At 43.1% G+C, this 23,842-nt stretch overlaps 1 protein-coding gene across 3 annotated transcripts in view; it reads left to right on the top strand.

The window, feature by feature from the left end:
* The first annotated feature begins 363 nt into the window (after positions 1-363).
* Positions 364-23,842, top strand: part of CDH10 (cadherin 10) — a 189,022-nt gene continuing 165,543 nt past the window's right edge. Inside the window, exon 1 of one of the 3 annotated variants that reach the window (XM_083623839.1) lies at positions 364-458. Coding sequence is in view for 1 of the 3 variants with exons in the window: in XM_083623850.1 (XP_083479976.1) it covers positions 442-458 (17 nt within the window). In the remaining 2 variants the exon portion in view is untranslated. The remainder of the gene's footprint in view (positions 459-23,842) is intronic. The other 2 variants (XM_083623850.1, XM_083623840.1) reach the window with 2 other exon arrangements.

Raw genomic sequence — 23,842 nt, 5'->3', positions numbered from 1 at the left:
CCAGATGGGCGGGGTATAAATAATAAATTATTATTATTATTATTATTATTATTATTATTATTATTATTCCTCTTCCTCCTCTCTGGAAGGGTCAGAATGGGGAGGGGGTCTCCACCGTTCCTCCTCTGCCCAGTCTCTGACAATTAGTTTTCTTTAACAGTGGAAGAAGGTTTTCAGATCATACACAGCTCTTCTTCAGGCTTTGATTATGAGAGCAAAAAATAAACATCCAATAGTCTAGCTAGAAACAACTGGGTAATCAGGCTGAAGGTTACTTGGTTGCAGAGGTTTACTGGCCATTGCTGTTGGCATGGAGATAGTCTAGTTTGAATGCAAACATGTCATTCTGATGTCACGTGCGATGTCACAAAGAGGATATGCTTTAAGTCTTGGTAAAGCCAGAAACAGTTAACAGTCAGACTGCATCTCAGCCCTGTCAAGATGGATCTCCATAACAGGTGATGAATATTTTTATTTGGGGGATATATTCACTTTTACTATTTAGGGAAAAGTTTTAGATTGGTTTGCCAGTTTGTAACCCATCAAGTTGAGGCCAATAGATATACATTCATAACCCTGTACCCATCAAATAATCAGCTTTATGTGTGACTTTGGGACTGATTCATACAACCACATTTCCTTTCTCCACTTGATAGCAGCCTTTTCTCTGTATTTGAAAAAAATAACCAAGAAGGAGAAGATAAGGAACCAGGAATAAGATCTAGATAAGTATGGAAAGGATCTAAGCTTTACAAGTGAGGGGGCTAAGAAGATGACTTTGTGGTCCAGCATGTCCTGCTGGGGATACTGGACCAGCAGATCCTTGACTCACTAATGCCTCCTGTTTAGTATACCTCCCATTTCCTCTCCCTATCTTCCCCACCTATCCTGACTCCATGCTAGACTGCCATTCCCAAATGCCAGTCCCAGTAGTGAGGACTAGTTGAAAAATGTGAGACCCAAACAAGGATTTCACATTTATTGTTGCAAGGAGAGGGGGCAAATGTCTTTTTTCCCTCTTGCACAAATGTTCTTGTTGATGCAATAAACATCTGAATGGGGCCATCACAGTTCTGATGCTGAATATAAGAAGAACAGGCTTTAATTCCCACATATAAGTCTCCGTTTGCCCTTTAGGTAGAATGTAGGCTTATTAAATGCATACTTGACACTTTATAACAAAAGAAAGGTTCACTAGCTGCCTCCAGTTTGATGCCTGCCCAGTACAGTGGTACCTCAGGTTACAGACGCTTCAGGTTACAGACTCCGCTAACCCAGAAATAGTACCTCAGCTTAAGAGCTTTGGTTCAGGATGAGAACAGAAATTGTGCTCCAGTGGCACGGCAGCAGTGGGAGGCCCCATTAGCTAAAGTGGTGCTTCAGGTTAAGAACAGTTTCAGGTTAAGAATGGACCTCCAGAACAAATTAAGTTCTTAACCCAAGGTACCACTGTACTACAAAACACAATGGCAGTCACCTCTTTGGCAAACCAAAATCCACGTTGGGTTGGTTCTGCTTAACTCAGTGGGTTGCAAGTTGTACAGACATCATCCAGGGAATAAAATGAAGAAGAGGGGAGAAAAACGAGAACAATGCCATTAAGGAAGAAAAACGAATGCCTTTTTATCAAGCTACCAAGTAAGGGAAAAGTGCAAAGTGTCTGTTGAAGAGAGCTGACAACATTGAAAAGAGAACAAGGATAGCCAGCAGCTTTTGAGAAAAATCAAAAAAATGGATTTTGCAATGCTGAAAACCTAAATGTCACCGGAATTTGACACCCACCGGTATGCAGATCATTCCTTCAGCAACACTTCAGCTGTTTTGATCCTCCAATTTCTCTCCTTAAAACTGAGGTTCAATAAGGCAGCCATGCAAAAGGATCAATAAAACCAATGTCAGTGTGGCATTTGATTAAGCAAATTCTTTCCTAGCTTATCATTAAAAATGCTGGATTCTCATTCCTAGAACTTAATTAATTCCTGTCTTTCTAATTTGATAACACTTGCAGATTGGACTTGAATTTTAATTGCCAGCACTGTTTTTTTTTTTTTCCCTCCCCTCTCCCCACCCCAAGAGTTACAGTTTCACCAAGAACAGCTTCTTTAGAACTTCAATTTTTGTTGTTAATAAGGCTTTTGTTAAATTGCCCATTTTAAAGAGGTGATGGATTTCACATTATTATTATTTTTTCCCCATTTTGTTTCATAATCACAGCCAGCCCACAGAAAACAGCATGTCCTATTACAAGCAAAACTTGTAGATGTGTTTTATCTTTATAACTAGCAAAATTGCCTTCATTATGATGGGGGGGGGTTGGATATTTCAGAGCACTCGTTTATTGAGGCTGAATTGGCCATTTTCAGGTATAGTGGGCAAGTTTTGACTAAGGGCAATGCCATCCCAAAGCCTTTTATTCTGCCCCTCTAGGCACAAATACTTTAGCCACCTCATGAGAAGAGAAGACTACCTGGAAAATTCCCTGATGTTGGGAAAGATGGAGGGCACAAGGAGAAGGGGACAACAGAGGACAAGATGGTTGAACAGTGTTCTCAAAGCTACCAACATGAGTTTGACCAAACTGTGGGAGGCAGTGGAAGACAGGAGTGCCTGGTGTGCTCTGGTCCATGGGGTCGCGAAGAGTCAGACACAACTAAACGACTAAACAACAACAACAGGCATGAATGACAGATACTCTACTCACTTGTATGTGTCAAAGTCAAGATGTACCAAAGTGAAGGTGTGTTTTTAGGAACACTGTGAGTGGGGTGGGGTGGGGGTCTCCTCCAACAAATGCTTTGTCCCCTAGAACTCAAGATCTCCTATGTTCAGCATAGCTCCCCTCCCCCTTTTAATACATATATCTGCAGTCCCTTATCTGGTTAATCATGCTAATATTGAACCAGCTCCATAAATTGCAAGTCCCCCAACTCCACAGCTGCTTCTCTCAGTTGCCTGTAGTCTCACCTGGGGAAACCTGGGAAATGGCTGCAATTGAATAACTTGCCATACCAGGAATGTGTAGCAAGAACTGTGCATATTTCTTTCACCACGTTAAGAGAAGAGCTTTAGGAAAATACAGTTTCTTTCCTCCTGCTACATATGCCAGAGTCTGTTATATATATCTTCCCAGTGGGCAACTAAGTAATCCATCAGATGCAGCTCCCCAGCCTGCTCTTCAGGAGGAAGGGTGGAATATAAATTCAATAAATAAATTACTCTCCAAGCAGTGGGTCAGCCAATCTGGAAAATGGTTCGGAATGTTGCCCAGAGTGGAGCTTTGAAAATGCTGCAGTGTCAGGATTTCATTAGGCAAACTGAAGAGTTTAACAAAGAGATGGTCCCATTTTGTGGTGTTTCTTTTCTTTTTCTGTCCCTGTTGCATTCTCTCTGCAGGTAGTTGATGCACCTGCTGGCTCCTTCAAAAGTGATCATTAGTTTGCTGGGTCTTTGGGTGTCTCCAGACTGTCAGTTTGTTCCAGAAGGGATTTGTGAGCATACCTGGAAGTTTAGATTTGCACAATTAAAGTAGACTAAATCTCTGCTACCCTAGCACAACAAATCTACATTTGAAAAATGGTTTCTTTTGCAGTTAGAAAAGTCATGGGGCGAAAGGTGTGGAATGAACAAACAATCAACAGGAATACAAATAAATGCAGAGCAGGTAAATCAGGATGACTTCAGGTTCATTGCTGACTGGAGCAAAACCTTCTTGCAAATAATAGCCAGAAGTGGCTTGCTGGAGGGGGGGGTATTGCTATATCAGCTTCCTGGCAGGTGGATCACTGTTGCTTACTGGCAGTGCCAGATTTATGTATAGGCTAAGTAGGCTGAAGCCTAGGGCCTCTAAATCTAGGGGGCCTCGCCAGCCTACCCTCTCCCCAGTGCTGCAATCTTCCCTCTCCCAAAATTGCAAACCCAATATTCATGTGAGGGCAGGACAACTTGGGCCTCTAAATCTAGGGGGCCTCGCCAGCCTGCCAGCTCCCCAGTGCCGCAGTCTCCCCTCTCCCAAAATTGTAAACCCAAGACTTCATGCGAGGGCTGAGCAACTCAGGCCCAGCAACTATTAGACTCAGGGCTAGCCAGTGGGGCCCAATTTGAAGCAGTGGGGTGCAACTTCATGTTTGTTTGTTTGTTTATTTGTTTGGTAGGTCCCCAGTTCACAGCCAAAGTCTGCAAAATCTTATAGATATAAATAAAATCCATCTAGATTGCCCTGGTGTGTGAGGATTTTTGGGAGTGGCCCACAGGGAACAATTTGGCCCAGTTGCTCCAATTGCCTTAAGGTCAGCCCTGATGAGACTGTGCAAGGGTTGGACTGTCAAGCCCTGCACCTTCTAAGTCCCCGGTGTCACCATTCAGAGTACAGACTCAAGGACTTGTTATGGAAATAAAGGGGGGCACTTATTGGAAATCAGTTTTGGCACCCCCACACACACACCAGACCTTGAGACAATGAGCCCAGCCACCTTTTATTCATAGTCACATAAGCACTACACTACTGCATGGCCATAAAGTTGTACATTCAACCACTGAAATATACACCCAATATGTAGCAATGGAGATTTGTGTTACTGCTTTATGAATGAGCACTGTGTTTTATGAATGGATTCTGTATTTTGTGAATTACCTAAGAGCCACCAATAGGGAGCTCTAGAATCTGACAGCTAACCAATTGGGTACTACCAAACAGCGACCCCTATTGCTGAAAGCAGGTAACCAGCAGGGAATGCTTCAGCTCAGCCTTTGCACTGTTGACTGAACACCCCCTGCTGTGCAGTTAATGGAGAAAGCTCATAAATTGTATCCCTTCTGGCATCCTGGCCAACTCTATTATGCTTGTGTAAACCACAGTGCTCCAGAAGCCCAGAATAGGAGACTCTGTTGATGGAATCTTCTGAGGAGCTGGAGATGATGTTGATAAATGGTCCATGTTTCACAAGCATACAGTAAGGTTGGTGATACAATAGTTTTGTAAACAGTCATTTTGGTTTCCCTGTGAATGTCCCAGTCCTCAAACACTCTGCACATCAAGCAGGAGAAAGCTGCACTTGCAGAGCTCAGGCAATGCTGGATTTCGGTTTCAATGATGGCCCTTGTGGAAAGAAACTGCCCAGGTAGGAGAAGTGATTGACACTTTCCAACACTGCACCATTGAGTTGGATTTGTGGCGCTGCAGATGGGTTGTTTTGTGCTTGTTGGTGCAGGACTTTGGTGTTTTGGATGTTGAGTAATAGGCCAAGCTTTTTGTAAGCTTCTAAGACCAGATATAGGCCACATTCACACTATATATTTAAAGCACTGTGATATGATACCATTTCAAACAGTTGTGGCTTCCTAAAATAAGTGTGGGAGCCAGAGGTGCCAACTGTGGGGGGCAGAAGGAGCCCTCAATATATGTGGGCAGGGGCCACCATTTCCCCACCACCAATTGGAGAGTGCTGGTGCGCCAGGCAGGGGTAGGACATGCGGAGGGTGAAGTTTCCTATCCCCGCTGCCACCAGGCAAACACTCATGTGCCAGGCAGGGGCGCATGATGATGTGCACATAAGGAGGTAGTCTGGGTGGTCCTCAGGGAGATCGCTTTCTAGAAAAAAATGAATTACGTTCTCCACATCCCAAATACAGGTTTGTTAAAACAAAGGGGAGAAAATGCAAGTACAGTGGTACCTCTGGTTACGTACTTAATTCATTCCGGAGGTCCGTTCTTAACCCCTGAAACTGTTCTTAACCTGAAGCACCACTTTAGCTAATGGGGCCTTCCACTGCCGCCGCGCCGCCGCGTGATTTCTGTTCTCACCCTGAAGCAAAGTTCTTAACCCAAGGTACTATTTCTGGGTTAGCAGAGTCTGTAACCTGAAGTGTATGTAACCTGAAGTGTATGTAACCTGAGGTACCACTGTACCTTGTAAACTGTGCAAATACAAAGCAAGGAAAAACCTGAGAGGGGCTGTTCCAACTGCTTTTGGTCAGGATGGAGACAGGGCAGGGTGAGGTGGCAATGAGATTATAAGGAGCTGGAAGATGTTAGAGCAGCTGTTGACCCTGAAAACTGACCTGTTTATTAAGCTAAATGCTGCCTATGGCAGTTCCTTCTAACTTCAATAAAAATTGATCTTGTGTAAATGAAAGCTAAGTCTGGCTAATAATTAGCCATTCATCAGATATTGTTTCCAACAGAGGGCTTGAAAAAATCTTTTCTCTATTTGAGCTATCTGCACACCATAAACTTAAATCACCTCCCCTTCAAAATCCTGGGAGCTGTAGTTTGTTATGGGTTAAGCTTTAAGCTGCTCACACATTAGTCCCATTATTCCTCTGGTCCCATCAGTCCTCTTCTGTCCAAGTGTCCAGTTTTGCTCCCCTACTCCTTCATTCCCTTTTAATTTTGCATCACGGCACAAGTGATGGACAGAGGAGAAAAAGTACATTGATCAGGAACGGTGAGGATGGCTGGGGCTCAGTTGCTTAGCATCTCCCCACTGGGCAGCTAAATGTCCAATTTGTCAATAGGCTGATAAGCTCTGAACCCAATCCAATATCTGGTTAAGCGGGAATGCTGTGTTTTTTAATTTGATTCAATAGGTCTGTCTGCTTCAGTGTATGTATGCTTTCTCCCCACTCTAGCTGGGTTTTTAAAGGCCCTGGAAATAATGAAAAAAAACTTCATATATCCCTGATATCCTCTTTCTATGCCTAGTAAGCCACCTCATTCCCCAAATGAACGTGGATTTCATTTTCTTTGGTCACTAGATATTCTGTTTGTTAGCGTGTGCGCTACTAAAGAAATATTTGAGCATGAGGCTTTAGTTTGTTTTCAAACTTTGCTTTAGGCACAGAAGTGAGAGGTGGTGGGATATGCTAAATGGGTTGTAAAGAAGAGGTACAAATCCAGCCACAAGCTAGCACAACATTTTAAGGTTGCAAAAATAGCATGCTTTTGTCAACTACCACATATATTAACATAATAATCAAAACTAAGGTGAACATGACATTTTATTGATTTTGGCTACCATTGTTTAAAGGACAGTAGAATGTCTAGTTTAATGTCAACATTATTAAATGCAGAGAAAGAAATTCACCGCTTATATGTGCTGTAATTTGTCACCCTTCACACTGCTTCTCCAACAACAGTTTCCAGCATTTCACAAAATTAGCAATAGAAATCTGATATTTGTGTAGTTTTCCGAACCGTGCAGTGCCCGTAGATTGAAAGACATTTCTCTCAGTGAGGAGACATTATGTTAGAAGAAGGAAAATACAGAACAGTCATTAAAAAGGTCAGCTCTCCAGTTTCTGTATAATTTACTTCCTCTTCCTGCCTCTGTAACATGGATTCTGAAATGTATTCAGAATGAAGGTTATTCTTCATTTACATCAGGGGTGTGAAAGCTATGGCCCTCCAACCCCTCCCCCCCCCCCAGCAGCATGTCCAATTGTCAGACATGATGGAAGCTGTAGTCCCACAGCATTTAAAGGATCACAGGTTAGCCATCCTTGACTAAAGGAATTAGTTAAGAGTAGCAGGGGCTGAGAAAATGTGGAGGCTGAAGAGGTAACAGGCTTAGAGAAGCACAGGACCTAGGCAGTGCTATTTTTTTCTAGGAAAAGAGGTTCTGGAGCTCACCATGAACCACCCCCTCTTCTCTTTTCATGCCAATGGCACCCAACCGAGAAGGGTCAGAACTGTCGGGAGTTCAGGACCCTGGCAGAGCCACATGCCCGACTGGCATGTTCTCTCCCTCCTGGTCGATCGTTCGGGAGCTTCATAAGCTTTATTCAGCCTGAACATCACAGCAACCAATGCCAGCCAACACCGGCACACTTAGGGATCCGAAGAGTTTGCGCATCATGCACATGACAGACCTCAGCAACTCAGCATTTTGGCTAATCTACTTTATTTGCATATAAACAAACACAGAGCACTGCAACATGGCTCCCTCGCTCTCAAGCATCAGACAGCAAAGAGAAAAAGAACAAAGGACAATAGTCCCCCTTCACGGAACACAGTAACACAAACATCCTGTCTCAGTCACTTCCCACTCTGTGGAGTCAAAACATACACCGTCATGTGAAAGACAACAATCCTATGACTGCAATCATGGAGCAGGAATTATAACAGGAACTGAGTTCCAGGGAATTGTGGCTGGAAAAAACCCTGGGGCTAGGGAAGGGATATGTCAGCGATGGACCTTCCCTGACAGGAAATGGGAATGCTGGCAGATAGAGGGAACAGATAAGGATGGAATGCAGGGAGGAGGCTGCAGCCATAACTTGATCTCTGAGCACAGAGATCAGGGAGGGGAAAGTCCGAGTAAGAATATGCAGCCTGTCAACTCCAGCAGTGAATCAGACACAGGAAGACTGGCAATAGCCTCTCCCAAAACTCATAGGCTCTCGAGACTTTGCGAGAGGCGCAAAAAGGAAAGGAAACAACAGTGGGTGTTTTCCTGTCAGGGGAAAAGGGGGCATAGCTCAGTCCCAGCAACTGCTTCATCAGGGAGAACGCTGAGTAGCTGAGCCCCATCGTGATTTGTTTGTTTGAGCAATAAATCTGAAATAATTGACTGCCGGAGTTGTCTTGCGTCTGTGGGAGAGACCCAAGTCATTACAGGATATTGGTGAGAATAATGGTCCCGAGGGACTCAGAGAAGAGGAGAACGTCCTGAAAGAACAGTCTGAAAAGGAGAGAGCATGGGAGAGAATGGAGAGAGAGGTGAAGAGCATGCTGATGTGAAGAAACCTGTCATACCCTCCAACATTTCTCTGGTGAAAATAGGGACACCAATTATTATTATTATTATTATTATTATTATTATTATTATTATTATTATTATTATTATTCTGCTCATCTGACTGGGTTGCCCCAGCCACTCTGGTGACTTGCAACATATATAAAAACAGAATTAAACATTAAACATTAAAATAAACACAAAAAAGCTCCTTACACAGGGCTGCCTTCAGATGTCTTCTAAAGATTGTATAATTACTTATCTCCTTGGCTCAGGGGTCATATAACTCCATACACTCCAACGTTTCTCCAATGAAAATAGGGATGTCCTAAGGGAAAGCGAGACATTCTGGGGTCAATTCAGAAACTGGGACGGCTTGTATAAATCTGGGACGTCCCTAGAAAATAGGGACACGTGGAGGGTCTGTTATTGTTGCCTGGAGTATTCTTAAAGCACTCTTGTAACACCTGAACAGCCTTGGAAAGTCCTGCGTTTGCTAAGGGTGCTGGATCAACACCCTTAACACATTACAGTTCCCCGATTTCCCATGACTGCTAAAGTAGTATAAGAGAGCTTCAAATATATGGTGTCGATATGACCTGTCACATATTGATTTGAAACATAACTTGCTGGTAGTGATATTCTAGTATTCTGTTTTCATATTTGAAAATGACGGCTGGAACATCCACGATTTCATCAAGAACTCGCTCCCCTACAGGGCATATTTATGCAAGTCTCCTAGTTTCAGAATCAACATAATCATCTATGGTAGGCTGCTGCCAAGGGGAAGGAAAATTCCTGCAAGAGCCCAAATTTAGGAGTTTGTGTTAAGTTTATTTAACAAAAGTGAATTGGGGAAACTTCAAAGGAGATCAAAATAACTCTTTGAAGTTGCACAGTGCATTGACCGTTTACTTTTCCGAGACAGAAAAAGAACTGTGGGCTCTATTTTAAGCAAGGTCTCTCAAACATTGCCATTACACAATTGCAGGGGACTCTGCTAATACACTGGTAGGCTAAACGTAATATGGAGAGCAATAACTACATTAAATGAGAGCTGTAGTTGTGGTCTCCTATCTTCCAAGCTGATTTTTTTAAAGACTTCCTTTTTTACCCAAGGGTGAATACACACACACACACACACACACACACACACACACACACATCTTGGAAAGCTCAAGCAGTTCATTCATCTTGGGGTACTAAGGGAACCACCTAGGCTCATCGGTTTCATTTTGCCAATAACTTTTCACAGTATGTGTTAATGAAGTCACATTTCAACTCATTGAATGCTGAATTTTAATATATTTGAATCTCACTGGGTGTGATTTTCAAACAAGGGCAGTACCCAACTGCTCCTGCATGCCAGTGGGAGATAGCTACTTAACTTCCTTCGTCTGCAGTGGCACTAGATACTTTCAATCCCAAAGTCAAATAATCAAGATGATGCTCTCCAAAATTGTACATATTTACACCCCCACCACATGTGAACATAAGTCCCTGATTCCTGGCATCCCCTCCAACATAACACGGAATTTTCCTTGTTTATTTGATTTAACCTGACTGGTGTTAAATACCATCTCCAAATTAATTTATAATAATTTTATTCTTATAGACAGCATTTTCAACATATGTTTCTCCCATAGTTTTCCCCAGCTGTGACTATCTATCTGCCCTGTTATAAAAGGGGAAACCAGTGAAAGTTATAAAATATTAATAGAAATGCATATTGTATTTTAAACAATTGTGTACAAATTACATGAATAGTACGGAGAATGCTGCAGATGGCTATGATTTCCTGCTCCATTGCAAAAGCTGCACATTGTTCTTATGAAGAAGTGCCCCAAATAGGAAACAGGCTTGGGGATATCATCTGATCCCTGGGGAGGGTATGTGTAATTGGATGCTCAGGATAATGCAGAATTCAGCCATTTACACACATGACACATAGTTGTTGTTGTTGTTGTTGTTGTTTAGTCGTTTAGTCGTGTCCAACTCTTCATGACCCCATGGACCAGAACACGCCAAGCACTTCTGTCTTCCACTGCCTCCTGCAGTGTGGTCAAACTCATGCTGGTAGCTTCGAAGACACTATCCAACCATCTCGTCCTCTGTCGTCCCCTTCTCCTTGTGCCCTCCATCTTTCCCAACATCAGGGTCTTTTCCAGGGAGTCTTCTCTTCTCAAGAGGTGGCCAAAGTATTGGAGCCTCAGCTTCACGATCTGTCCTTCCAGTGGGCACTCAGGGCTGATTTCCTTCAAAATGGATAGGTTTGCTCTTCTTGCAGTCCATGGGACTCTCAAGAGTCTCCTTCAGCACCATAATTCAAAAGCATCAATTCTTCGGCAATCAGCCTTCTTTATGGTCCAGCTCTCACTTCCATACATCACTACTGGGAAAACCATAGCTTTTACTATACGGACCTTTGTTGGCAAGGTGATGTCTCTACTTTTTAAGATGCTGTCTAGATTTGTCATTGCTTATCTCCCAAGAAGCAGGCATCTCTTGATCATGGAGCCCAAGAAAGTAGAATCTCTCACTGCCACCATTTCTTCCCCTTCTATTTGCCAGGAGGTGATACATAGATAGCCATGTCTATATGATGACTGTTAGTAGTTTTAATTTGCGCTGAGAAAACTGAGTATTTTTCTGAGCAAAATTTCCTTTAAAGGCAGAATTAAGGTAGTCCCCCATACTCCTAATCAGTATGTATTATGTATTTCCACCAAAATATTTAATTTATATTAATCAATGGACTTGTAATATAAATTAATGGAAGTTCAAGAAAAGACTATGCTAATTCACTGCAATCCCTGCCATTTATCCCCAATCTACCTTTGTTCCTATTTTGTTAAATATTTCCCTGTTCTTTAAAATAAGATGCACTACAAGTTTTCAAAAATAGCTTTCAAAGCTATTTAAAGTGATCTAAAGCTTTTAAAAACAAGCTGCCTATCCAGTATTGTCCAATAAGCCAATAACTTGTGGATGGTTTGGGGAAATTTTCCTTTCAAGAAATTGTGGAGCGGGGGGTAGGAAATGTTTGCTACGTGCAGAACCTACCTGGTAGCTAGTTTGTTTCCCCACAGCCTTCTTGGATACATTTACAGTGGTACCTTGGGTTACATACGCTTCAGGTTACATACGCTTCAGGTTACAGACTCCGCTAACCCAGAAATAGTGCTTCAGGTTAAGAACTTTGCTTCAGGATGAGAACAGAAATCGTGCTCTGGCGGCGCGGCAGCAGCAGGAGGCCCCATTAGCTAAAGTGGTGCTTCAGGTTAAGAACAGTTTCAGGTTAAGAACGGACCTCCGGAACGAATTAAGTACTTCACCCGAGGTACCACTGTACTCCTAGTTTCTTTTTCTTCTTCATCAGCTGACAAATTATGTTGAAAATCTGCACCACTCTTAACACTCTTCAGGAGTCTACTGAGTCAAAGGAAGGAAGGAAGGAAGGAAGGAAGGAAGGAAGGAAGGAAGGAAGGAAGGAAGGAAGCTCCAGGTTATTGAGCATGTATGTTTTGCTTCCAGTCACATATATAGTGAGCACCTGTGCTCAATTCTGAATTTGCTGGCGTTACTTGTTGCTGTTGTTCACTGGTGGGGAAGAAAGCACACTCTGTGCATGTTCAGAACAGCCACTGCACGTGAGGGAAGGAGTAGCAGAAGAGGCACCCCTCCCAATGACAGCATTGCCACCCACCCAGACAACAGTGATAAGCCATACCTGTTGAAATCGGCACTCTTAAAGTTGCAAAAGCCATGTTCTCTTTTGTACCTGGCCAATTCACCTGTTTGATGGTGTGCACAGCACTGGGAAGCACGACTTTGCTGCCATTGTACCTACTTCTGCCCAGAGGCTTCCCTCTGCTTACCAAACAACTAGGTAGTGAAGATTGTGCCTTCTATCCCATGTCGCTGGCTACACTCATCTGATGGAAATAAATCACAGTGGTACGTTGGTTCTCAAATGCCTTGGTGCTAAACAACTTGGAACCCAAACACTGCAAACCCAGAAGTAAGTGTTCCAGTTTGTGAACTTTTTTTGAAAGCCGAACGTGTTCCGTTTTGAGTGTTACGCTGACGATTTGAGTGCCACACTTCCATTTTGAGTGCCACACTTCCATTTTGAGTGCCACACTTCCATTTTGAGTGTTACGCTGAGGTCTGTCTGTTTTTGCTATTTATTTTGGTTTTTGTTTTTGCGGCTCTTTTTCGTTTTGTTTTTGTGACTGTGTGGAACCCAGTTCAGCTACTGATTGATTGATTGATGGTGTGACTGCAGTATATTATTGTTTTCGTTTTATGGACCCATGGTCTCGTTAGAGGGTAAAATTCATGTTAAATTTCTGTTTTAGGGGTTGTTTTTAAAAGTCTGGAATGGATTAATCCATTTTGCATTACTTTCTATGGGAAAGCACGCCTTGGTTTTGGAACACTTTGGTTTTGGAATGGACTTCTGACATGGATTAAGTTTGAGAACCAAGGTGCCACTGTATCCAGGTTACCTTCCATCAATAGATTTATTCAAGAAGGTAGCTACTCTGCCAAGTTCAAGAGGTAGCCTTGAGGATCATTTCTGGTGAAATGCTTGCTTTGTAGAGAAACATTCAGAAGTCATTCTGAGTCCTTCCTTCCTTCCTCCCTTCCTCCCTTCCTCCCCATCCCAGTCATTCTTGGGATAGATTATGGGAGGAGGGAGCTTCTATGATGTATCCTAAGACACACTCTTCAGTGATGGCAGAGAAGCTTGGATCAAGCAAAGCACCTGAATTCACCACGAAACTCAAAACGTTTCAGACCATTGCAATATATTATTTACATTCAGCTGTTCATATAATAAACCATTTTCTGGCCCGTTCATGAATATCATTTTGTTGGCACATAAGTGCTTCCTAAGGTGATCTGTACTGTCAGCTTCACCATATAATATTGCAGAACGTAACAAATACTCCCATGCAGCAGTCAAATGCACTTGCACAAATCTTCAGAAATTACACTGTTAATCTCTAATAATTTGTGGGTCTGAAAGGATGCAGAATGGAGGAAAGTTAATTAACTGGCATAGAACATTTTAATTTCTTTAGTTTTATAGATGACTCAGCATTTAAATAAAATAAAACCAGTGCATCGACCCTGCATTTTTTATTACTTTTTGCAAACCAATGTTTAAGTAATTACTTGAGAAAACGCTCTCTCCCTCTGTGGAGTCTCAGTTCCTGGAAAATGTGTATTTGTGCAGGGACATAAAATTGGTTTTGTGCAATATTGAAGTGCAGCTTCAGCTGATCTGAAGTGTACAAAAAAGGATTTTTCTGCCGACTTTTTATAAAAGAGCAGACTAGCTGGGCTGATCTCTCTCCCCTGCTTACATTTTCTGAAGCGTAAAACAAATGCAGGATAACCTACTTGGCTAGCCTCAGTCTGATTTAGCGAATGAAGGGCACCAACATTTAAGGCCATCGAGTTTTGTTGGAAAAAGCAAGCAGGCTGAAATCTTGCAGGTGAAATCTCTCCCTGGCCTCAGACTGGAGAGTCACACGGATGGACTTGAGGACATTGCAATGGAAGCAAAACCCATGTGCCAGTGCAGGATCAGGCCATTGGACCATCTAGTTTGGCATCCTGATTTCATAGAAGCCAACCAAATGCCTATGGAAAACCCACAAGCTCCTCTCCTCTGGTTTCCAGCAACTGGTATTCAGAGGTTTTACTGCCTCCCACAGCAGAAGTGAAATATAGACATTGTGACCAGCAGCTGTTGATGACGGTGGTTTCTGTTGTCCATTTGTTGGATTCAGCTATCATTTCTTTAGGTCAGTGGAAGATGCACAGAGAAATGATGGAGAATATGCATTGTGCAAAAGGGTGTGTTACAGGGAACTAGGCAGAGGGCCTTCTCGGTAGTGGCACCCGCCCTGTGGAATGGCCTCCCATCAGATGTCAAGGAAATAAACAACAATTTGACTTTTAGAATACACCTAAAGGAAGCCCTGTTTAGGGAAGTTTTTAATGTTTGATGTTTTATTGTGTTTTTAATATTCTGCTGGGAGCTGCCCGGAGTGGAATAATAATAATAATACTTATTACAATCATACCTTGGTTTTGAAACAGCTTAGTTCTTGAACATTTTGGTTCCCGAACGCCACAAACCCAGAACTGTTCCGGTTTGAGAATTATTTTTGGAAGCTGAGTGTCCGATGGGGCTTCCGCGACTTCTGAGCTTCCTGCAGCCAATCAGAACCCGCGCTTTGGTTTCTGAACGTTTTAGAAGTCGAATGGACTTCCAGAACGGATTCCGTTCAACTTCCAAGGTATGACTGTATTATTATTGTTATGGGTAAATAAGGGACATGCAATTCTGTACAATGCTGGCAGTCAGTTATAGGTCTTGAAATGTGTGAAAGAAACAGGCAGAAAAACATGACTGCAGGTTTCCACAGATTGTTTTCCACACTGCAAAATTTTCTACCTCTCCATAGGTGTCATTCTCCCCAATGGCTTATTCTGATGTGCCATTACATTTCTTCGAATATCACCTCCAGGCAGGACAACTGAAACAGCCCTTATGGTTTCACAGTCCTGGGAGGGAAATTATAGGCTAGCCATTATAGAGGTCCCTGTGAAAACTTACAGCCGGTTGTATAAAAGACAGCAGCGTACCAGCTGTTTATCTCCTCTTTGCCACAGGGGCGAAATCGTTTTGTAAGTACTGTGTGTTGCAGCGGGCAGGGGAAGAAGAGGATATGTTGACATTTTGTGCAGTTTGCTCCCAGTTCTGGAATAGCATGCCTCTCAGATGAACCAGAATGCCCCAGAGCCCACTAATGGTTAGAAAGGCGATGTCGGCAGAATTCTAGAAAACTTCACATTAATGTGAGAACCAGTGACCTGTCTGAACGATTAAGAGCAAATATGAAGAATGTGGAAGGATTGCTCTAGCCACTTCTTTCTCCTCATAAATGAGGCTTTTCTAACTTAAATGCCCCTTCCCTCCCATGCCAGTCAGATCCTTGCATCCCATTTGTATACAGATCTATTCATGGCATGAGCAAATTCCTGAGTTTGGTAGTAAAGTCAACTGGGCCAGTCTGCCAGGAGACGTCCGTGCAAGGGCTGCTGCTGGTGGTGAAGGGATGTTTTTAAATCCTCCCTGAAAGTTAATAAAGAGGGTGACAGATGCCCTCAACCAGGAAGGGTATTCCACAAATTGAAAACTGCCACCGAGAACTTATTGTCATGAGTCAATGCCATTTATACAGCTCCGCAGTGACATTGCCACAAGAGGTCCCCTGCAGATCATAGGACCCAAGATGGTTGAATTTAAAGTACTGTTTTAGGTACTTTGTCATTTAGGGATTTGTATAATAACCATAATGTATAATGTATAATAATAATAATGGGACACGGGTGGCGCTGTGGGTTAAACCACAGAACCTAGGACTTGCTGATCAGAAGGTCGGCGGTTCGAATCCCTGTGACGGGGTGAGCTCCCATCGCTCGGTCCCTGCTCCTGCCAACCTAGCAGTTCGAAAGCACGTCAAAGTGCAAGTATATAAATAGGTACTGCTCCGGCGGGAAGGTAAACGGCGTTTCCGTGCGCTGCTCTGGTTCGCCAGAATTGCCTTAGTCATGCTGGCCACATGACCCGGAAGCTGTATACCGACTCCCTCGGTCAATAAAGCGAGATGAACGCCGCAACCCTAGAGTCGGTCACAACTGGACCTAATGGTCAGGGGTCCCTAATAATAATAATAATAATAATAATAATAATAATAATACAAATAAAAAAAATATTTATATCCCACCCTCCCCAGCCCAAGCTGGGCTGAGAGCGGCTAACTACAGTAAAAATAACACAGTTTACATAAAATCATAATCAATTAATTGAAATACATTCTAAAATCAATTCATTCTAAAATCAATTCAGAGTCAAATTAATGGCAACCATTGGGCTAGAGTTCTATGAGGATTACAGAAGGAGGGGGTCAGACTGTGCCTTGGCCAAAGGCCTGGTGGAACAGTTCTGTCTTGCAGGCCCTGCGGAAAGATGTCACCCTCTTAAATTGGGTCCAGTGGCTCACTTGCAGACAATGCAATGCTTTCATTGTCCCATAGGCTGCCCTGCTTATCAACCAAGCACTAGCCTTAGCCCCCAGACCCTCTTCAAGGGTAGGCCCATTGTGGAATACTCTCCCCAGAGAGACTCACCTGGCACCATCATTGCATGTTTTTAGGCTCCAGGCAAAAACATTCCTCTTTACCCAGGCCTGTGGCTATTAAATAATCTATGGCCTGTGAAAGTATGGGGGAGAGGACTGTTATTATGGTGACTATTTTATTATTAGGCTGTCTGTTACTATGCTTTTTTATCATTGATGTTCAGTAATGTTGTACACCGTCTGGGATCTTTTGATAAAGGGCGGTATACAAATTAAATAAAGAATAATAAAGAATAGAGAGGAACAGGACAACTGAGGCCAGGCTATTCCAGTCCAGAACAGCCAAAGCTGTAGACCAACTGAAGTTGGGCATAAGCACTCTGAGTCACAGAAACCACTATAGATTCCAGTGACAAGCTGAAATCCAGGAGTGTTTCCAAAGTATGGAGATTCTCTCTCAGCCAGAGTGTAGCCACCTTCAGAGCACGTCACCCACCTAATTCCCAGGCTCAGGAACAACACACCCACAACACCACCCTCTTAGTCATCCTCCCGTTCAGCACATCTTCACAGCTTCCCCATATCTCCCTTCCCATATAGCTTATCCTCCAACAATTTTCCAATGAAAATAGGGATGTCGTATTTAATAATAATAATACTAATAATACCCCACCCATTTTACTGGGTTGCCCCAGCCACTGTGGGAGGCTTCCAACATTAATAATAATAATAATAATAATTTTATTATTTATACCCCACCCATCTGGCTGGGTTTCCCCAGCCACTCTGGGCAGCTTCCAGCACAAATAAAAGCACAATGAAATGTCAACCGTTAGAAACTTCCCAATACAGGAAGTTGTGGCAGTTGTACAGCCCCTTGGAACTGTTTAGAGATTTTACCAACATCCAGAGGTATATAAAATTTGTTAAAACAAATAACAAAATATGTTATACTGGCCAGTGAATTGGTTCATTCCATGAGGATACAGCAGGTATCCTCAACCTTTTCAGACCCAGGACACAATTTTAACTCAAACGTGCATTTGGGGACCCAATTCCTTAATCTTTTACCATATAATTTGCATGATGATTGTGCTCCTGTTTTAACCCACCTTGAACCAGGCTGTGGCTCACTAATGGGTCCTAACCTACCAGTTGAAGACCAGTGATCTATGGTGTTTCTTGAAGTGAATATGCTCTTGTCTGGTCCAGATGCAACATAGGAGGCTGGTGGGTGTGCTCTGGAGAGGGCCTTAGATCAGGCTTCCTCAACCTTGGCCCTCCAGATGTTTTGAGACTACAATTCCCATTATCCCTGACCACTGGTCCTGCTAGCTAGGGATCATGGGAGTTTTAGGCCAAAAACATCTGGAGGGCCAAGCTTGAGGAAGCCTGCCTTAGATCCTTCACCAGTTTTTGTTTACAGCAAAAACACAATAAACATAATAAAACTTTAAACATCAAAAAACTTCCCTATGCATGGCTGCCTTCTGATGTCTTCTAAAGCTTGCATAGATACTTATCTGCTTGGCTCAGGGGTCACATAATTCCATACCCTCCAATGAAAATAGGGATGTCCTGCCTTATCATCCAACATTTCTCTGATGAAACTTCCCTATACAGGTCTGCATTCATACCCCTTCTAAAGATTGTATAGTTACTTATCTCCTCGGCTCAGGGGTCACATAATTCCATACCCTCCAACATTTCTCCAATGGAAATAGGGATGTCCTAAGGAAAAGCAGGACATTTGGGGATCAAGTCAGAAACCGAGAGGGCTTCTGTAAATCTTGGACTGTCCCTGGAAAATAGGGAGACTTGGAGGGTCTGAAATTGTGCCCTTGTGTATTCTTCTGTCTCCAATATAACCTCTTCTCTTTTTGCTTCATCACATTTTGTGTTACTGAGTTGGTGACTGTCTCACTCAAGTTTGCTAATTTAAGTTTCTTATAGCAGGCAACTTGATGACTATTTGCCGCAGAAGAGAATGTCAGAGGGTATTGTGTATCTACTTGACAAGATTATTTAGCACCAAAGTGGCTGCCTTCGGAAAATACACTACACCAAGCAAACTTCATGCTCCTCATTCCTATATATTTCTGTATCATTCTCTTTCCTACTAAGGATAAACACTGTCCTTTCTCTTCAGCCCTCATCTCTCTAAGTGTCCAAGTAACATAATTTATGCTGTTTGTTATCTCTGAGTGCACGTAATCTACTCAGACTTCCCAGATAAGCTGCATTCTTCCATATCATGTAGAGTTCATTGACTCTGAAAACAATATAGTTATATTGGTAAATTTGTGTTTTCAGTCATGACTACCAGCAGCACAACAATTTTGGGTACTTTGCTAGGATGAGAGTCTAATAACAGCTGATGCGACAGTATTTGTGAAAAATTAATTTACTCTGTAAACAGCCTCTGTATCATTTTTGTTTTAAATGAGGGTTTGAGGGATTATTGAGCAATATAAAGAAGCACTAAATGTGCCATGATCAGCAGGTTTCATGTGAACTGGACTTGCCCTTTGAATCTCTTTGGACTATTACACTGCACTAGATATATAGCGGCGCAAAAGCATGCTGCTTGACTATTAAAAAGCAGGCTCGCTTGCTTCTGTCGCTTGGAGCAGAGGAAGTTTGCTGCAATGAAATCAACAAGTGAAACTTCCAGTGGTACAAGGCTAAATGTTATCAGCGGTTAACTGCTGCAGATCAAACTTCTGTCAAAGCGACACTTGGCAACCCTTCATGCTTCAAGCAGTGGATTCTACAACAAAAAGCCCTCTGCCCTTACTTCACATTGAGGGTAATAAATTTCAGTCTTGCTTGTACAACTTCAGAATGCTCAAGGGGACAGAAATGATGGGTTGATCAATATAAGGACAGGTGCTCTGAGCAGAAATGTGACCTGTCTTTACAGAGGCCAGCCTGGAATCCCCTGACATGCTAGCTTTCCACATGCAGGAATCTATTATTATTTTTTGTACGAAGAAGCAGCCAGTCATGTTTACTGCCACCTGCAGTTTGAAGTGGCACAGTGTATGGGAAATGCACCTGGAAGACAAAATGTATCGAGCAGTTAGTGGTCTGACACGGAGTCCTTCCTGCCTCTGTTCCTTCCCCCTCCCTCTCTTTTGATTTTTTTGAGAACAGTCTTAAATATTTTGGGAACGTTGGGAGGAGGTGAAGGCCCCCCCCGCCCGGTGCCTTATCAGTTCGGAAGGATAGTGATGGGTAATTACTTTCATGTTTGACATTGTTTTGAGAAAGGAAGGCATTGGGACGGGGTGACTCATGGATGATTTATAGGTCGGGCTTGAAAGCTACACAGGTTATCAATAAAATCAAATGGTTTGGGCAGAGTTTCTTTGAAGCTCGTGCTGATTGGCTACAGGGCTGTGCAAACTGAGACTACCCGGGGGAGTCACTTCGCCGCTTCCTGGGGGCTTCCAAGTGGCAGTTTGAAGTGCTTGCTTGGTATGTATGTATGTATACAGCTGAGGCTCCAATACTCTGGCCACCTCATGAGAAGAGAAGACTCCCTGGAAAAGACCCTGATGTTGGGAAAGATTGAGGGCACAAGGAGAAGGGGACGACAGAGGACGAGATGGTTGGACAGTGTTCTCGAAGCTACCAACATGAGTTTGACCAAACTGCGGGAGGCAGTGGAAGACAGGAGTGCCGGGCGTGCTCTGATCCATGGGGTCACAAAGAGTCAGACACGACTAAATTACTAAATAACAACATGTATGTAGGTATGTATGTATGTATGTATGTATGTATGTATTATTTACTCAACTGATACACCACCCTATACCCAGAGGTCTCAGGGCTGTTCACGACAAGACCACAACATATAAAATCAAAGCAAAAGCAATAACCCAATAACACACACCCCCCGCCGCCGAAAAAAGAAAGCCACATTCCAAAAGGGTGTTGGATGTCAATAAGATCAACCAAAGGCCTGGTCAAAAAGGAATGTTTTTCTGGTGCTTAAAGGTGTGTAATGAAGGTGCCAGGCCAACTTCCCTGGGGAGAGCATTCCACAGACGGGGAGCCACTGCAGAGAAGACCTGTTCTCGTGTTGCCACCCTTTAGACCTCTTGAGGAGGAGGCACACGAAGAAGGTCCTCAGAAGATGATCTCAAGGGCTGGGTAGGTTCATTTGGGAAGAAGCGGTCCTTGAGGTATTGCAGTCTTGAGCCATTTAAGGCTTTATAGGTCAAGGGATGTGGGTGGCGCTGTGGTCTAAACCACTGAGCCTCTTGGGCTTGCCAATCAGAATGTTGGCAGTTTGAATCCGCAAAATGGGGTGAGCGCCTGTTGCTCTGTCCCAGCTCCTGCCAACCTAGCAGTTTGAAAGCGCATCAGTGCAAGCAGATAAACAGGTACCACTGTGGCAATAAGGTGAACGGTCTTTCCGTGCGCTGTGGTTTCCGTCACAGTGTTCTGTTGTGCCAGAAGCGGTTTAGTCATGCTGGCCACATGACCCGGAAAGCTGTCTGTGGACAAAGGCTGGCTCGCTCGGCTTGAAAGCAAGATGAGCGCCACAACCCCATAGTTGCCTTTGACTGGACTTAACCATCTAGGGGTCCTTTATCTTTACCTTATAGGTCAAAACCATGCATGCATTGCTTGCTGTTTTAGAATAAAACATTTAATCTTCTCACTCACTTGTGTATTTTGTATTGCTTCTGAACAGGGGTCAGCAAACTTTTTCTGCAGAGGGCCGGTCCACTGTCCCTCAGACCTTGTGGGGGGCCAGACTATATTTTTTGGGGGGTGGGGAAATAAATGAATTCCTATGCCCCACAAAAAACCCAGAGATGCATTTTAAATAAAAGGACATATTCTACTCATGAAAAACACACTGATTCCCAGACTGTACGCAGGCTGGATTTAATAGGCAATTGGGCCGGATCCGGCCCCCAGGCTTTAGTTTGCCTGCCCATGCTTCTGAATCTCATTTTAAAAGAGCCACCTTGCGTTTGGCAAGACAGACAATCCAGACACAGTTTTAGAACTTGAATGAATGGGAACTTGATCTTTGCTCTGCCTTGCTACAGGAATCTCCTCTCCTGAATTACCACTGGTGTGGATATCCATGCGGCTTTTGATAGCCTTTTGGTGGCTCCAGAAGCCTGACAAAAATCCACCCATGCTGAAATAAACATTTGCAGTACGAAAACCCTCCCATTGCTTTCAAAGGGGATTCACCCCACTGATGCTAATTGCAGTGTGGCAAGAGTAATTTTCATCACTTCCCAAGACGATGATGTTGATTTTTAAACCCAGGTATGGTTGCTAACAATAAAGCCAGCCAGCCAGCCATCTTGTGTTTTATTGCTGCAAGCTGACCAAGAGGCAATTTTTTTATATAAAATATAAAATTGCAGCTTCAAGAGAACCAATTATTAAAAAAAATGACAGCTAAGTTTTGCAATCTCAACAGGTCTAAGAGGCACGATGACTCTCAGGTATGTTGCCACCTGCTTGCTAATAAATATATTGGTCCCTCAAGAAAGATACACAATTAGTAAAACAAAAGCAGGATAATCTAAATGAATGTCGGAGGGTAGGGGTGGGGGGAATAGGCTACCGTAAACCTGTGTGCTTGGTTTGCCCTTGATTAAAATACAGAAACATCACAGAGGCTCATTAATGAGAAATTCTGTGATTTTTGCCTATCTTAAAAGGTAATATAAAATGATCACTTGGCAAATTCACTCTGGGCTTAATTAGCCAGCACAGAATAGACAAGAGGAAGCAGAGAAAAGCCGAGAGCCATCATCACCTCTCTAGGCTGAGAACAGGCATAGACTGTACACATGTCTACACACCTGATGGCTGTTCAGCTTGGTCTCTCCTAATTGTGATAGCAGCAGAACAGGCATCACTGAGATAGAAATGGCTACACCCAGCTTTCTGTTTCTCATATATATATTTTGTTCCTTGACTGGGTCTTATATTATTTCAGCCATCTTTTAGCCATCTCATTTGTGCCATTTGCTCTCACAAATAATCTGTTTGTGTGGAAGGTGCAATGTCAAGTCCTCCAACATTTCTCCGATGAAAATAGGGACGTCTTATTCCATAATAATAATGTTGTTATTTATACCTGACCATCTGACTGGATTGCCCTAGCCCAGACATGGTCAAACTTGGCCCTCCAGATGTTTTGGGACTACAATTCCCATCATCCTTGATCACTGGTCCTGTTTGCTAGGGATGATGGGAGTTGTAGTTCCAAAACATCTGGAGGGCCAAGTTTGGACATGCCTGCCCTAGCCACTCTGGGCATCTTCCAACATATATAAAAACATAATAAAACATCAAGCATGAAAGAACTTCCCTATACAGGGCTCCCTTCAAATGGGTTGGGGGTCAGATGACTCCATACCCTCCAACATTCCCTCTTCAAGGAAAGCCCTAAAGGGAACATGATTTCTGAAGCCAGGAGCAATGTTGTCAAGTTGCTCTGATTAATGAGCAAGCATTGCTGACATTGGAATGATCAAGGAATATCCCATAATGCACTGTGACCTTTGGCTTGTTGGTGGCATCTGCAGTTTCCCCTTTTTGGCAGAGATGCTTGAATTGAATCCACACCTGACAGCCCTCAAGTCCCAGATTGGGCTTGAATCCTGACACTATAAACTGCTTGGGAGCTTTGTCCTGAATTCCCTTTGAATACTCTTGAGCATGTTTTGATCTGTCCACTCTTCAGCAAAGGAGAACTGACCAGCCCCCAAGACGCACTGTTCTGCTGTGAACAGCTTCCTACAATTACAAAGTTTATTCTGAATTTTTGTCTAAATCTGCTCCTCTCCAATTTCCACCTAGTATTTCTAGTCCTGGCCTCTGCAAATGTTTCCATGTATATATAAAAAAATGTTTAGGGTTACTCTCATTTTGACTCAAAAAAACCACTGAGCCTCTTGG

The sequence above is a fragment of the Podarcis filfolensis genome, assembly GCF_964270895.1.
Source record: "Podarcis filfolensis genome assembly, chromosome: 7".
NCBI classification, from domain to species: Eukaryota; Metazoa; Chordata; class Lepidosauria; order Squamata; family Lacertidae; genus Podarcis; species Podarcis filfolensis.
The sequence above is the reverse complement of the archived record's forward strand: the minus strand, read 5'-3'. Positions and strand labels throughout refer to the sequence as shown.